The sequence below is a fragment of the Dysidea avara genome, chromosome 3 (genome assembly GCF_963678975.1).
Source record: "Dysidea avara chromosome 3, odDysAvar1.4, whole genome shotgun sequence".
Classification (NCBI taxonomy): domain Eukaryota; kingdom Metazoa; phylum Porifera; class Demospongiae; order Dictyoceratida; family Dysideidae; genus Dysidea; species Dysidea avara.
This window is the reverse complement of record NC_089274.1, coordinates 4128279-4144243: the sequence shown is the minus strand read 5'-3', so window position 1 is coordinate 4144243 and position 15965 is coordinate 4128279. Positions and strand designations below refer to the sequence as shown.

The 15965-nt window shown below is 38.4% G+C and overlaps 2 protein-coding genes across 2 annotated transcripts; one reads left to right on the top strand and one right to left on the bottom strand.

Annotated features, from left to right (window-relative positions):
- Window positions 1–1569: 1569 nt before the first annotated feature.
- On the bottom strand, window positions 1570–12905 carry LOC136248982 (ribonuclease P protein subunit p25-like protein). The gene is made up of 5 exons (XM_066040856.1): window positions 12678–12905; window positions 12524–12616; window positions 9968–10002; window positions 9874–9915; window positions 1570–1840 (listed from the first exon to the last, which is right to left on the bottom strand). The coding sequence occupies exons 1-5, from the start codon at window positions 12798–12800 to the stop codon at window positions 1627–1629; spliced, it is 507 nt and encodes a 168-aa protein (XP_065896928.1). The 5' UTR covers window positions 12801–12905; the 3' UTR covers window positions 1570–1626.
- LOC136248980 (uncharacterized) lies at window positions 12734–15682 on the top strand. The gene is made up of 8 exons (XM_066040855.1): window positions 12734–12890; window positions 12937–13050; window positions 13103–13172; window positions 13225–13323; window positions 13892–13999; window positions 14047–14172; window positions 15459–15489; window positions 15535–15682. Exons 1-8 carry the CDS (start codon window positions 12880–12882, stop codon window positions 15561–15563), a joined length of 588 nt encoding a protein of 195 aa, XP_065896927.1. The 5' UTR covers window positions 12734–12879; the 3' UTR covers window positions 15564–15682.
- Window positions 15683–15965: the final 283 nt, after the last annotated feature.

The window sequence follows — 15965 nt, the reverse complement described above, 5'->3', positions numbered from 1 at the left end:
ATCAAAGCAAACAAGCATGCATGCACCACCCTTCCTAGCTCCTGTTGTATATATACATATACTGGGACATCTTGTATACTTGTTTCCCATGGTAAAGAGCTAGTATAGGCTAAAATATGACTGCATGCATGCATGGATTTGGCCATGTGAGTACTATATATGTATGAGTAATTGTGGTTAACTGACTAGCATATCTAGATGCTAGCTTACGCCTTACATGATATAACCAATAAAATATTATGTATTTCCAAAATCAAATCCCAATTTTTAACGTGTTCTGCCTTGTTTCACATATATACTACAGTAGTAACAGTTGAAATATATTCTGGCTGATATGCTACTCTTCAGGGTTATCCAAATGTTGATATCATGTCAGGGGCTTATAGGTTAATTATTAATGTCAGAATATAGCTACATGCAATGATAAATACAAAGGTGTTAAGTTAAAGCTACACTATTCCCCTATTGTAACATATTCCTGTGGCTGTGCATCCCCATTATAACCTCCACTCATCAAATCTTTGACATTGATATTCGTTAATATGGCTCATACATTTCTATAGTGTTTGCTATTATTATGGCTCCTGACTTGTACTATCTTTTGGTGACCACTCATGCAATCCCGTCTATAAATTACTCCCTTATAGACCTTCAGCACTTGTGCTGTAAAGCCTTAATAAACAAATGCACAAGAGCAGAATTTGAAATTAACATTTCCAGTATAAGAGAACATTTCTCCCTGCTTGGCCTCCTCCCTGTCAATTTCTGGGAATTCTGGCACCTATAGAAAGGTCACCCCTCTCTTGAAAGGTCATCTTCCCAAATCAAAAAATTGTATAGCTGCTTGCCTGTGGCAACATTTTTGGTTCATGTATGTGACCACATGTAGACAGATCACCTGATGGTGTTTGCTGGCATCTAACATCAGGTGGTATGACATCTAGCTGTGGTATATATATAACAAAACTGTAAGAGAGTTACAACTGGAAAATTCTCAGACATCAAAATGCCAAATGTACATACATAGTATATTGTAATAATACTATTATTGCTTTAACTCATATTTGCTATATGTGATTATCTCATTGATAACAGTGGTACATGCATGCATTATTACATAGATGCAAGAGTGTATAAGTTTAAATCATAACTATATACATGGCTAAAGAAAAGCACCAAGAGCCAATGCTATATTGCAGACTTTTTATCACCACCATATTTTAAATAGTGCACATGCCATTTTATTGTACCATATTACAAAACAAAACCACAAATTTTATTGAACCTCACTACATATAGCTAGCACGTGTTGTAGAGGTTAATATTATGATTTGCATCACAAGCATATTTAAAGAACAGAACTATAGCTACTAATTTATGTTTGTTTATACCAAATTACACTTTAATATGTCACTATATCATGTGACAATTAATATCATTCCAGGTCACGAAAAGACAGTTGGTCAGCATAAGATCCATGACCTAATTTTCTGAAACCTACTTACAAGCCTTTTTGCTCTCCCCCTGAGTAGTTTGTCTGGTAGGCTTGACAACTACAAGCACTATGGCCTGATTTGATAGTAGTATTATAGCTGTGTATGGTGACAAAAAATGGTACCCTAAAAACTATGTGCTTGTTCTACTCTTAGACTTTTTAGTTCTCTTTGATGTAGTAGACACTTCTTGTTGCACTGTCTTCTCTGATGCTGTCACAGCTTGTCCACCACTTATGTCATGACTAGTTGACTGGTCCACTACATCATGTTGTCTCTTGCTAGTATCCTCCTCCTGTGTCTTCAACGTGATGGTTATGGCTGGTACTCTTCTGACAACTTTAAGTCTACAGTAAAAGCACCAACATGTGCCATTCACCAAAAAAATAAACACTTTTTAACATCCACATCAGTCAAAGGAGCTGATGCATAAACCTGTTAATCAGGATACTTAAAAAATGAGGACACCTGCATAATCTGGACACGGTCTCAAAAATATCCTTTTGCATGTGGAAAATCGGGTCACCATGACAAACAGGACACTTTTGGTTGGTCCCAAGGTGTCCTTTTTTAAATACACAGGTTTACTGTATAAAGATTTTTGGTGGGTAGTGATTAATAAAAATATGGCAATGACCATTCTATTAGAGCAGTGAATATTGATTGACTGCATTTGAGTTTCCAGTGTTTTCACCTCTGACACACACTAGTAATTAGTTATAGCATTACCAATCCACAATTAATCTGAGCACCATTGTTCTAGACTACATTCAGATACACTTATCAATACTTGGAAATAAGCCATAAGACCAGTTTTCTTATTAGAGACAGGTTACAGTGTGGTTTTTTACCTTCTTACCATCTCTACCAACTAGAGTGATTCCTTCGCTAAAGAACCAACCAACTTATGTGAAACACGGAAACATCAATTAAGCGGACCTTGGAGCCACGAACTAACCGCAAAAGTTGTGGTACCGTGGCATAGAGAACGGTACCAGATAAGGCTAGTGATATTCTCGAAAGAAGTTTGGTTTTCTTGCATTCTATCCCTTAGGAACATTGAATTCTACTATGACAACTCTAGAGGAGAGCAATCCTGGACCCACACTGACGAAGACGCCAACCGCCCATGTGGGCACGCAAATAAAAAGATACAGGCCAGCTGATGATTCGCCAGTAAAGGGAGTAATAACAAACCTCTCAGGTGATATTTGTAAGCACTGTGATAAACGTTGTACAGAAACAGGAGACAAGATCCGGCTATTCAATGTGATCTTTGTGGAGTGTGGTATGTGACGGGATAAGTAAAGACCATTACCAAGGTCTGGTATCGCTTACTTCAAACATGCAAAATTTAGCTTACATCTGTAAGCTGAACTCTTGTCAATCACGATTCAAACAAATGATATTTGAGACTGCAAAAGCCAACAATGACAGTAATGAACTTCACTCTAGACTTGAAACGGTTGAGAGGCCAAGCTTGACAAAATCATACAGGAAGTTGGCTCAAAGCTTGAAAATCACAGTAAAACAATTGAATCAATCCCAAGTAGTGCTTCAGCTGTTGAAGTCAACTTGAATAAAGTAGTTCAGGAGCTTGGTACCAGGCTAGACAGTCATCGCAAAACAATTGAAGCAATACCGCAAATGTTCCAGACCTTGCTACCACAATTGCTAATGTTACATCTTCCCAGCAAACAGAAAGGGATAAACAACAATGTAATCTAATTCTTCATAACTTCCCTGAGTCTGAATCTACTGATCCCAAGACTAGAAAGAAGGAGGACACTGACCTTGTAGAGTCAGCCTTCTCGGACGTGCTAAGCACTCCTGCTACTATTACAAATGTCATCAGACTAGGGAAAAAATCTCATCGTACCAGGCTTCTCAAAATCACTGTTAAATCACTTGATGAGAAAAAAGCTATCCTCAGTAACAAACTCAAGCTTAGGGTACAAGAAAACCTGCGCAACCTCTTTATAACTCCTGACCTAACTCCATCAAAACAAAAAGAAGGTAAAGCACTGAGGCTACAGCTAATACAAATGAATCAGGGTGCAAAGAAGTATAAGATAAAAACGGACAGATAGTGAAGCGGAAGCCTCAATGAGCCCCTCTCGCTGCACTGATATTGTAACATTCTGCTCATATTACCGACCACCACATTCTGATCTTCAACCAATTCTAGAACTCGATGAATCAATAGACAAACTAACCAGAAAACAACAAAACTGTGACTTTATTCTAGCTGGTGATTTCAATCTCCCCAGCATTGAATGAAGTGACGGTCAGGGCACCATCTTACCAAACCAAACCTACAGTTATAACTTAAATGAAGTTTTCATTGATGCAATAAATAACCACAACTTGAAACAGTTAGTCAATTCACCAACTAGGCAAAGCCACATACTTGACCTCGTACTTGCATCGACACCATCACTAATCAAAGAAGTCTGTGCTTCCCCTGGAAAGTCCAATCATGAAATAGTTATGTTTTCCATCAATTGTAAGTGTCCTTCAATCAACAAAAAAGCTCCTAGTAGAGTGTATTTCTATCATAAAGGTGATATGTCTAGTTTAAAAAAATGAACTTCAAGAATTTCAAGAGCACTTCAGTGCTTCAGACCCATTACAGAACTCAGTAGAGGACAATTGGCAGCTCTTAAAACATGCAATTGAAAAAGCCATTTCTAAGCACATTCCATCTAAACTTGCAAGATCTTGTGACAAGCTACCTTGGTTTTTATCCAGCCATCAAACACAAAATAAAATTAAGAAAGTGTGTCTATACGACAAAGCTAAGCGAACAGGTAGCCACACTGACTGGTGTAATTACAAACAAGCTAGAATCAACTCTCTACTAGAAACTGCACATCGTAACTATTGCACTAACTTATTAAATGATTCATCTAAAAGTAAAAAAAGATTCTGGTCATATATATCAAGACAAAAAGAAAAGATAACACTGGCATTGCACCACTTAAGGATGGAGAAACAATCTGTACTAATACAAAACAAAAGGCGTGTGATCTGAATGATCAGTTTCAGTCTGTATTTACAACTGAGGATCTATCCAATACACCACAGCTGGATTACTCTGTTCATCTTCCAATACAAAATCTCAGTTTTACCACCAATGGCAAAGGCTCCTGGCCCTGACCACATACCTACCAAAGTAATCAAGCTTTGTGCTAATGCAATCTCTCCTGTACTACAAATAATTTACTCCCAATCTTTAGAACATGCTACTCTCCCTCAAGACTGGTTGTCAGCTAACATTACCCCTGTATTTAAAAAGGGAAACTGAAGCACTCCTGCAAACTATTGACCAATCTCATTGATGTCAGTCCTTTGTAAGGTGATGGAACAGATTATTTTTCACCATATAATGTCATACTTCACATCACAAAGCCTCTTGAACCCTCTACAATATGGATTTAGGCCCAACCACTTCTGCCAAACTCAACTAATAGATTTTATAGACGAGATCTAACGATCCATGAATGCCAGACAGCAAACTGATTTAGTATTTATAGACTTTCAAAAGCCTTTGATACAGTACCACACAGAAGACTGCTTAACAAGTTGAAAGTTTACGGTGTACGAGGACCTCTTCTTCAGTGGATCTCATCCTGGCTGACTAAAAGACAGCAAAGAGTAATGGTTGACAGTGAAGTATCCTATGTAACACCAGTTAAGTCTGGGGTATCACAGGGTACGGTTCTAGGCCCTCCCATGTTCCTTGTTTATATCAATGACATCAATGAAAACATTACATCCTCAGTTCGGCTATTTGCTGATGATTGTGTTATTTACAAGCCTATTATAACACCTCAAGATGCAGAACAACTACAAGAAGACTTACAAAAATTAAGTGAATGGACTAAGTTATGGCAAATGAAAATAAATGTTAATAAATGTGCTGTGCTATGGTGTACTTGTTCCTAGACTCCCCTACAACATGCTTACACACTATCAGGTCATAATCTTGATATTAAGAAACTCCATACATACCTTGGTGTAGGAATTGATAATAATATGTCATGGTCCTCTCATATACAAACGATAAGTAATAAATCAACCAAAGTATTGAATTTTATAAAACGAAATCTTTACAACTGTCCACCTGATACTAAAAGAACAGCATACTTGACATTAGTTAGACCCATCATGGAGTATGCCGCCCCAGTCTGGGATCTATTGACATGTACAAGTTGGAGAAAGTACAAAGAAGAGCTGCACAATGGGAATACTCTAGAACTATCAGTGTTACATCATTATTATCCACTCTTAACATACCCACGTTGCAACAGCGTCGTCAATCATCAAGGCTAACATTGTTCTACAAAATAATTAACAACTCACTACCTATCTCTATTCCCGCACATTACCAACGTACCCAATTTCACACAAGGCAACACCACCTGAATCATTTTATCCTGCCACAAGCCACCCTTAACACTTATAAGTACAGTTTCTATCCTAGAACAATTAAAGGGAACAATTTACCAGAGACATAGACGAATTTACTTACTTACTTAATCTTAATTATTGTAATTATTAGTTTAATAGAATGTATGCATGTGATTGTACCTTTTGGGGTTTTTCACCCCTTGGGCCAACCAGCTGAGCAGACTGTCCAGTATCTAATCTTAAATCGAGACAGTCAAAGCTTTGCAGGTGGTGATTGTGTTCTATTAGAGCATTTTACTGTTCTATCAAACCAAGCAACAATTCTGGCATATACAGTGGTCCCTCCATTATCCGGCCATGGATTATGTATTATCCATTCAAAACTGTGGAAGTGACTGTTCTATTAGAGTACTTTTGCCTAAGTGTATGTTCTATTAGAGTATTTTAACTGAGTTCTGTATGTAATTGTATGGGCTTCGTTTATCTGAACTTTTCCATTATCTGAACACACCTAGCATGATACTGGAGTCTGTGCACTGCTTCATCTCGTGTTTTATTGTTTCAAGTAAAAAGTCCAAAGTGTAAGTCAATTACATAAGCACTCCTTTTACCATTTAAAAACTATTTCCACCCTGGTCTTGGTGAATGCCAACTAATAATTGCAGAGGCCTGAATAGATACCAAAATTATTATTTAAACATAAAAATAAATGCTCGGGCTTCTATGTGGTAACTGGTCCACCAGATTTGAAACTTTTCTGATATTTATTGAGAGCAATGTCCGAAGCACAAAGATAGACTATGCAGGAGCCTCAAAAATGTAGCTACATATCCTAATTAGTCCAGGCTAGAAGCTTTGATTTTTAGATCAACCTTGTTTTTCAATATAAAGTAATTTTAAAGCTATTGTAAATCAATTTGTACCTGCTGAATCCAAATCTGATGAGTGCCAGTTGCTAAACCTTGAGCATTTTTCTATAAATAGAATCAAAGATGACCCTACCAATTTTTTTCATAGCTATAGAGCAAGCCATCCACATCAATCCTTTCACAGTAGTATTTATAGCTATAAATCAGATAGAATAGGACCTAAAATGAAGAATCAGTTTCAGTTTCCTTCATTTTTGGATATGATTCCAGCTGAGTCAGACACAATGAAGACTGCTATGGTAGAAGCATAACGTGCAACATTACTCACTGGGCAGGAGTGGACTGTTTTCACCAATGACCAGCAGTTATATCAGGTGGCTGTTAACATAACTTGGGTGGACCAGAGCATGCATGTTCTCTATGTTTGTTCCCCATCTTGGTGGAATGCACATGATGATGAGTTTTGTGGAGCTGTCGGTACCTTGATGCGAGGAAGTGGGTTTGAAGAAATTTTGAAGTTTACTTTTGCTGGAGTGGCGAAGCTTCTGTCTGGTAAGATATTGTCACAGAAGAACTCTTGAGACCAGTGCTAGACAATCAAGAGCTGCACTCAACCAAATGATCTCACAAAATAATCTGGTCTCAAAATGCCAGAAAAGCAACACTACAAAATTGTGGGTTGACTGCCTCATTAAGCCGGTACTGATTATGAAGTTTGTTCGAGCAGAAAGGGAAGGAGATTGGCCACTCCATTTGTGTGCTGTTGAAGAAATGCTGCCATATTTCTTTGCATCTAGTATGCATGACATTGTCTTTACTACCTTCGATCTATGCAGTGACTTCATCCAACACTACTCAAGAAGTTCATGGCCAGTGAGCATGTCATGCAAGAATGGCTTTTGGAATGCCATTTGGTCACATCTCTTTATTGAGACAACCTACATGCGATATGATCATGGACCAGCAGGCATTGTTGGCTCTGCAATGGATGAATCTACTCTGGCCATTTGAGCTCTTTCCCATAGCACTTGTGCTCAGCTGATGAATGACCTGGAAGCAATGAAAGATGGTGAAGAACAATATGTTGTGACTTCTCACAAGGAGGAAAGGCATACATGCATCAAAGCTGATGCTGCAGATAGAATGAAAATACATGAAGCAGTATCGACATGCATTGATGTATTTGAAAAGTGACAAGCATCCAGTCATTGGTCTTGTTGACATATTTTCTGGTAGAATTGTTGATGATGCAGCAGTGAATGTTCATAATTCTGTGGAAATAGGAACTAGTCAATGGTTAGAATATGAGAGACAGTGGCCAGCTGGATTCTACAAAACACTGACCAAAAGGTGAAGACCATAGCAGCAGCAACAAGACAGGCTACTAAACTTGGCAAGGACATGCATACTGTGGATACTGATTTCATTTATGTACGTGTCATCAGAATTATGGCATTGTCAACAGAGACTGGTTCTATAGAGACTTTATTCTCTGATGAATTGGGTCCACACCCAATAGCTCTCTTTGATGATAGTGGTGAAATGAGAGAGACTAGCAAGTCCATGTTAAAGACCAAGCTGCAGGTAATGTGTGGAATGTGGAACAGGCAACTTCCCAAGGTAGTAATCCTGGATGGCTGTGGTTTGCTTTGGACTGTTCCTTGGCCAGCTTCACCAGCAAAAGTATCTGCTTTCATCAATGCAGTAGTGATCAGTATCATGGAAAGAATAGAAACCACAACAATTTTACATGTGGTTTTTGACAGATACTACAACATGAGTATAAAGTCATGCAGGGTGTTGGACAATACGACAGAAATGATTAAGTCGTATTTACAAGTTAACAGAAGGGTCACCTCTACCCAAACAAGCCATGGTGTTGAATGTGAGTGCCAACAAGAAGCAAGTCATTCAAATGATTGTTGATCGATTGTGTTTAGTTCAGATCCCACATGGAAAGCGTGTTGTCGTAACTGCGTTCAAGTGATAATGGAAGGGTGTTCTAGAAGCCATGCAATTATTGATGTCAGTGACAGCATGATGCAGTAATTCCCAATCTCCTTGGAGCACACGCTTTGAGTGGATGTGACACTGTCTCCTCTTTTGCTGGTATAGGCAAGGCAACGGTACTGAAAAGGCTGATGACATTCACAAATAATCTCTGTCTAGGCGACCCATCTGCATCACTAGATGAGGTCACAGACTCATGTCTCAGATTTGTAGCCACACTATATGACAAGGAACAAGGGACATCATTAAACAGCATGCGTGCAGATATTTTTAAAAGGAAAATTGCTGGCCAACGCCATATACCACCCAAGCTGAGCAGCCTGCCACCCACTGTGGCTGCATTCAAACTCCACTGCCAACGTGCTCATTTCCAAACAGCATTTTGGAAGGCTGTAGACATGTCTTTGCCCCAGATTTGGACCCATTGCAGTATGGTTGGGACCAGAACTTCCAACCAGTTTTTACCCCACCAGGGCAGGATGAGGTGCTCAACTTCGTCAATTGTGATTGCAAAACTGGATGCAAATGGCACTCTGCTCTTGTGGTAAATTCACCCTTACCTGCTCAGAGTTTTACAAATGTATACGTATGGGACAAGCTAGCTGCCAAAACCCAGTGAAAGCAACAATACCAGACAGTGATGGCAGTGGCAATGAAGAATCTGCATAGTCCAGCAAGAAATAACTGAACATGCAAACCATGGGATACCTCATCTTCTGAATATCAGTATAATTTTTATTTGTGTTGTAATAATCATCTTACTGTGATGTAATATTTATCTTGGCTTTTGTATTACCTTTGCAAACATAGAGTTGTTTAGTATACCGATGCACAATTGCAGATTTTTGAGCACCACATTTGATTTTCTCAAAATGCTCAATGTTTCACATCTGGCACTCATCAGATTTGGAATCAGCACAAAAAATTGGTGTAGGAAAGGGTTACCAATTACTTTATACTCTGAAACAAGGTCATCTGAGGTATAGCCTGGACTAAATCTTCTGTGCAATTATGTGACTAGGTGTAATTCTTGAAGAAATTTGATTCTTACAAGTTTCATACTCTGCACAACATTTAGATGTTCTTACACATCCAAGTCTTCACTGTCTGGTTCCCAGATATCTTCAACTCTAAACGAAAAATGATATGAAATGTGAACGAAAACCAAACCAGTTAACCAACCTGATGTACTTTATCTGTGTATCTTGTAACAGATTCTGTAGTGAGAAATATGTACATACAGCCAATGTTTTGTAGATACAGAATTGTCTACCATGCAACACAAATTCTGTTCCAAACACCTTGACTATTTGAACACCAAAAGTGACTGTTCTATTAGAGTGTTTTGTCATTAGTGTGCATCCTATTAGAGTGAATGGAAATCAATGGGGCTGAACAACTTCACTTATCTGAACACTTTTACCTACTTTTAGGAACAAACGTGCTTAGATAACTGAATACTCACTGTACATTCATACTGTATAATGTATAATGTATACGTAAGTGGAAAATCTTGAGGGGGATAAAATTCTCAGATTTACAGCTTGTACTAAGCCAAAATTTACTATCTTTGAAAGCTGCTTGATGCGTATCAAAATCTCGTGAGTAGCTTCAAAGACATTTTTGTAGAATTGTTAACAAATAAGTTGCCTCATTTTCCTAAAAGTTACAGGTGTAGATACCATATCATGCCTTCTACTGTACTGTTGATTGGTCCCTCCTTTTTTACAGCGAAAATGCACATACTACATTTGATAATGATGATGATGACATAGTGGAACAGACAGGAAGGATTATGTAAAAACATCTCCAAACACTAACACATTGATTTGCTACAACTAATGGTATCACTCTAAGAAGTGATGCATTTGCTAAGGTGAGTAGTTTGTTTTTCGGTAGCACTTAAATACCTTTGGAATGGCCCTCAAGGGGTATCATAAAGACATACAGTTTAGACTAATGATCAAAGTATATAAAATTAGTTTGACCTATGGCTTACGGCTAAACTTGTGGCTTTGGTCAACGTTTGACCACTATTATAACTATTTGTCTGTAAGGTGTACTGAAAGTAACTAACGATGTAAAATAATGTTCTGAATAAACATGTTTTGAATATGTTTTATTATATAATAATGTTTAGTTTGAAGTCTGAATATAAACAGAACTTTGTGCCAGAAATGCATGCTTGCCAAAATTGGCTTACTGATGAATAATCCTGACCCTTACACACTGGACAGAAGACTAGGGGAGTCTCGAATGCAGTAAATGCTCATCACTGGCTCAATCATATTTCTGCTAAAATAATGACATACTTCATCAATTCCAAAAATTCTGTAAATTATTTCTGGCATCCATTCAGGGCTGCTATCAGTACAAAGGTGAGTTGGAGACTAGGGTTGGAGGACAGCTAACCCAAAACTTCTCTTCATATAGACAGTTATACAAACCTTAAGTTTTTTTTCTTGTCACATATGTTGGCACCCTAATCCCAACATACATGGCTTGACCACTTGCTTTCTTTTTAACGAAAGCAAAGGTGTTTTTTTTTTGGTTCACCGATCATCACTTTAAGCTTGGCCTACATATGTAAGACCACCACAGTTGTGCCTGAACAAATACCATATAGGCAGAAATTTTCAGGAAACAAATTTTTGTGGAAATGCAATTTTTCGTATTTTTATTTACAAAGCAAGACACGTTGCTGCCACCACAAGCAACATTAATGATATATTATATATATTTCACAAAGCTTTACACTCGTGAAATTCACAAAAACTTTGTCCTTCAAAAATTTCCACTGATACGGTAGCCACTCCACTTTTTTAATATGCACCGACACATGCGAGTCCTGAATCCAACATACGTCACTAAGAAAATTATTGCAGTATCCTCATCAGAAAATCAAAATTCTTACAAACATTGTTGCAGACATGTATAAAATCAATCTCACTTATAAGTTTCAAGCTCTATTGACCATCGACTTAATGCAATTTAAACCATACCATTTTCTTCTTCGGGAGCAGTCAATTCTCTTCGCCAGTGAAGCAGGCTCTACGGCATCATGGCACAGGCTTGAAATCTTTCTGTTGAAAAGGCTTAGAACTCGAATATTGAATGTTTGTGGGCCAAGTTGTGGGCAAAGGCTTGTTGGGATTCATTAACACTGTCCATAGTGGTTGGGGGTGTTGCCTATGTTAACCATTCCAGACCCTATTTTGGAGCAGGCACTTATAATTTTCCAATCAATAAGCGCAGTGTGGAGAAAAAGCGGTTCGCCCACAGACCAGCTATGTAGTCCCCCAATTCCCAAGGGTAGTGCTTATCAATCAGACATTATAAATGCCTTCCTGGAGAAGAGGGATTGCACTAGTCTCGTCCTCGCAGACCCATTCTCCGGGGTGGCGCTTATCGATTAGAGATTATAAGCGCCCCCCTCCGAAAGGGTCTGGTGAAATGCCCATACTATTTTTGTCCGAGAAATCACCAATTCTGGCGAGTGATAATTGGTGTTTAATAACTACACAAGCGGTGACGATTTGAGGTAAGCTTTGCTTTTGTCAAGTCTGTACTGCGCAGCCATAAAATACTGTTTAATCGTTACCTTTTGTAAAATCTTGTGTAAGTATTAACTCTAATCGATAAGTGCCACCCCGGAGAATGGGTCTGCGAGGACGAGACTAGGATTGCATAGAGTCTTGGTTAAGATACAGTGTGCACAGACTAGGTCAAACAACTCACTGGTACTCTTCTCTTCAGTAATTCCACTACAGTGACTGCTTTACTCACAGCTGGACCACTGCTTGATATCACCAAACCTTCAGATCCAGTCTCCTAATAAGACCCATCTTGTTGTTAACAAAGTTGATAATATAGAAAACATATAAATGGCTACCTTTAGTTTTCTGACGGCCTTGGAGACAATATCTGGAGCCCTACCAGAATTATTGACTTTGATTTCGTTAGGTAACGCCTCAGCCTCGTAAAATCTAACCCGCTTTTTTCGGTAATGCTCCATAAACAATTCAATACCACAATCGAAACTGCACGCCTAATCTGAAATCCCCTGACCTGTCATCCCTCGTGTCATCTCCGAAATGTCTTCAACGTGAGTCAACGTGCAATTGAGATTTAGCTCAGAAATGTTGTTATAGACTTTATCCACTTGTTCTTTGGGCGCAAAGAAAAGATGTGCTCTATATCACGGTAGATTTGGAGGACACGGAAAATGAAGAAATTTCATTGACAGAGAGCAAATTAATCTTCAAGTTAGTGATAGCCCGTACACATACAGTGAAATATTACTGCTGTACTTCACAGAGCTGTAGGTGGTGTGGAGAGACACATGTATGCAGTTGAGTTGGAATTTTTTGATGAGGTTATTCCACAGGTACAAAAAAATTGTGTCTACTTTGTGAAAGGTTTATTTTTACACCTGAAAGGAATCAAAGAAAAGTAGAACGGATCGACTTTATTTCTTCTTACTAAAGAAGAAGAACCCAGGGCCATATTGGAGTCGCCTGCTAAAAGTCTCCAAAAAGGTGAGTTGTGTCATGGTCCTTTACAGAAATTAATGTGTTGCATGGAATTTTGAGAATTTAGTCTTTTCCGGAGGTGAAGTTTCAGTGCAATATTGGGTTCTTCCTATACAAAATGCATGGTTACTATAGAATGGGTCATTTTCTGACTGTCTCAATTAAACCACAGAGAAAGGTGTCTAGACAGGTTAATATTTACAAGTTTGTGGTTGAATGTGCATACAAACGTTACATATTTTCATACTTTCAGTTTCATAATTCTCCCCTGTGCATTCTACACATGAAGAGCAGGCTTTCCCACCATTTTTAAATCTCTCAGAAAAAAAAAGTATCGTATGATATCAAAGTCATTAAATTTTTATCAATTATAAAAATTATTTCAACTCCATCAAAGGAGATCAGAAATACTGCAATGTGGCAATGATTTTTGGGTAATACCTTTGGGTGGGACCTTGTATTTCTTCCAGTCCTTCAGTTTGTTGGATGCATTTTTATAAGTGGTAACTCCAAATTTGGGGTTGGTTGCCATTTTGGTGATCATATTCATAAGTACACATCTCATCATTTTTAGCCACACTTCTTAAAAACTGACTTCAACAAATGGCGGGATGAAGATGATTCTGGCAGTGACATGGATGATGAATTGGGTGCAGGAGGTGGAGGAGGAGATCTTAATGCAGTATGTACACACCGCTCTCCCTCCTTGTCATGACACTGTTTCCGTAGATGATGCAACAGATGGGTGGAATGGCAGGTATGGGTGGAATGGGTGGAATGGCAGGAATGGGTGGAATGGCAGGCATGGGTGGAATGGGCATGGGTGGAGCAGGGGGAGCCCCACCGGATTTAGGAGTGAGTGATTTTGTAGTGTCTACATTACTATATAAGTTTTATCAAGTGTGTGTGGACAGCAAAATGTCTTGGTAATATAGAAATACTGTGCAGATTTCCATGTTCAGGGTTGGTGTGGATCAATGTTGATTGCTGAAGCCCTAAAACTTTGCTTGCTAACAAGCCAATTAATGCTAATAGCAGCATTGCAGTAGTGTTTTTCACTTCTAGACTATTAGCTCAGATTTGAGGTGCTGAGATGTATATAGATGTTGAAATGCTTGCAACAGGGATTGAAATCTAATCAAGGCACTTTTTCACAATGAATCAAGCGATCAAGATGTCCACAGAAGTGGCGATCAAGCACCTTCGAAAGCTAACTTTGGAATTAACTAGGTTTTTATGGTCCATGGTCAAGATATCAAGGTTAGTGAAATCAAACAATCAAGGCAATGATCGAAATTCTTGATCCTGGTTGCAAGTGTATCAACTGGCAGTGTGAAAGTGACTAGCCCTTCTGTCTTTGCACAGACATCTTTTGCAAGAGAAAGCTTGGAACTTTATACTTGTGTAAATTATTAAACAGTCTATCAGAAATTATGTTAAAAGCCATGAAAATCCTGCAAGTGCCTCAAATTCAGTAAAGTACCTAGACCACCAACACCTTCCTGTCGTGTTGTGTGAATGTGTATGTATACAGAGGAGGGCAGACATATTTTCCTTTAATGGCGTAGTTGAGGTGGAATACAAAACTAGTAAACGGTGGGGTTGGATGGGATTTACTGTATAATTAGATTGAGAGCTTTACAGTGGTACACTTGGTTTTTCGAAAACCCTTCGGTTTAAGGCGGTATTGATATGTCGCACTGACCCAACTCTTCGCATGCTAGACGAAGCAACAATAAACAGTTAACATCACTGAGCACACGATGAATGAAACATTTGTGTGATACATTTTAGTTTCATTGCCCGCCCTCCTCTGGTATGTATGTACAATTGCAAAGGCTTGAGCATGATATTGACAGTGTCTCATCTTTTTTGTGGAGTGTTGCACTTATATAACTTTTCATAGGGGCATACTTATTAAGTATCATTTAATGCATACACAATATTTTGCATTTGACCGGGTCATATATATATAATCCTGCTTCATTCCCAACACACATTATGTGGTTTTATTTAATTTTGGCTGCATTAAAGGCCTTTCCTTCATTGCACTTGTATTGGAATATACTGGAATCCCTCAAACAAAAGAAACCACACCATAATCTAAATAAAGTTTGTAAAATGTTTTGTCTCCATTTTAGGGTGATGACGAGGATGATAGCGATGATGAAGGTAATTGTTAGTATATTTGTAATTCACTATAAACATATTTTTTAGAGATGCCTGATTTAGAAAAGGGTGATTAATTGCTAAGGAATTGGATCATTTTCAGAACCACAGACCTTATCACTACTTCTAGCTACGCTATTTTGCACGACGTAATTACAATACACCGGTTGATTTATAAATCCAAAATAATAATGAATTACGCGGACGAAAAAGCGCTTTATTTAGAACAAGTTGGCAGAGGCACAGGAATGAATCTACCGATCGCCTCGATATTCTACGTGTATATCCTATCTACTATAGTGATTGTGACTGTAAGAAATCTGTTCTGGGATCGAATCAGTAACAAGCATAATCGCGCCATTTTCAATGAGTTCATCTGTTCGTTCTTATGGTGTACGTGGGGCCTGGAATTACGGATCATGGCAAATAACTTTCTTATCCAATCACTGATAATGTATTTGTTCATCTGCTGTAAACAG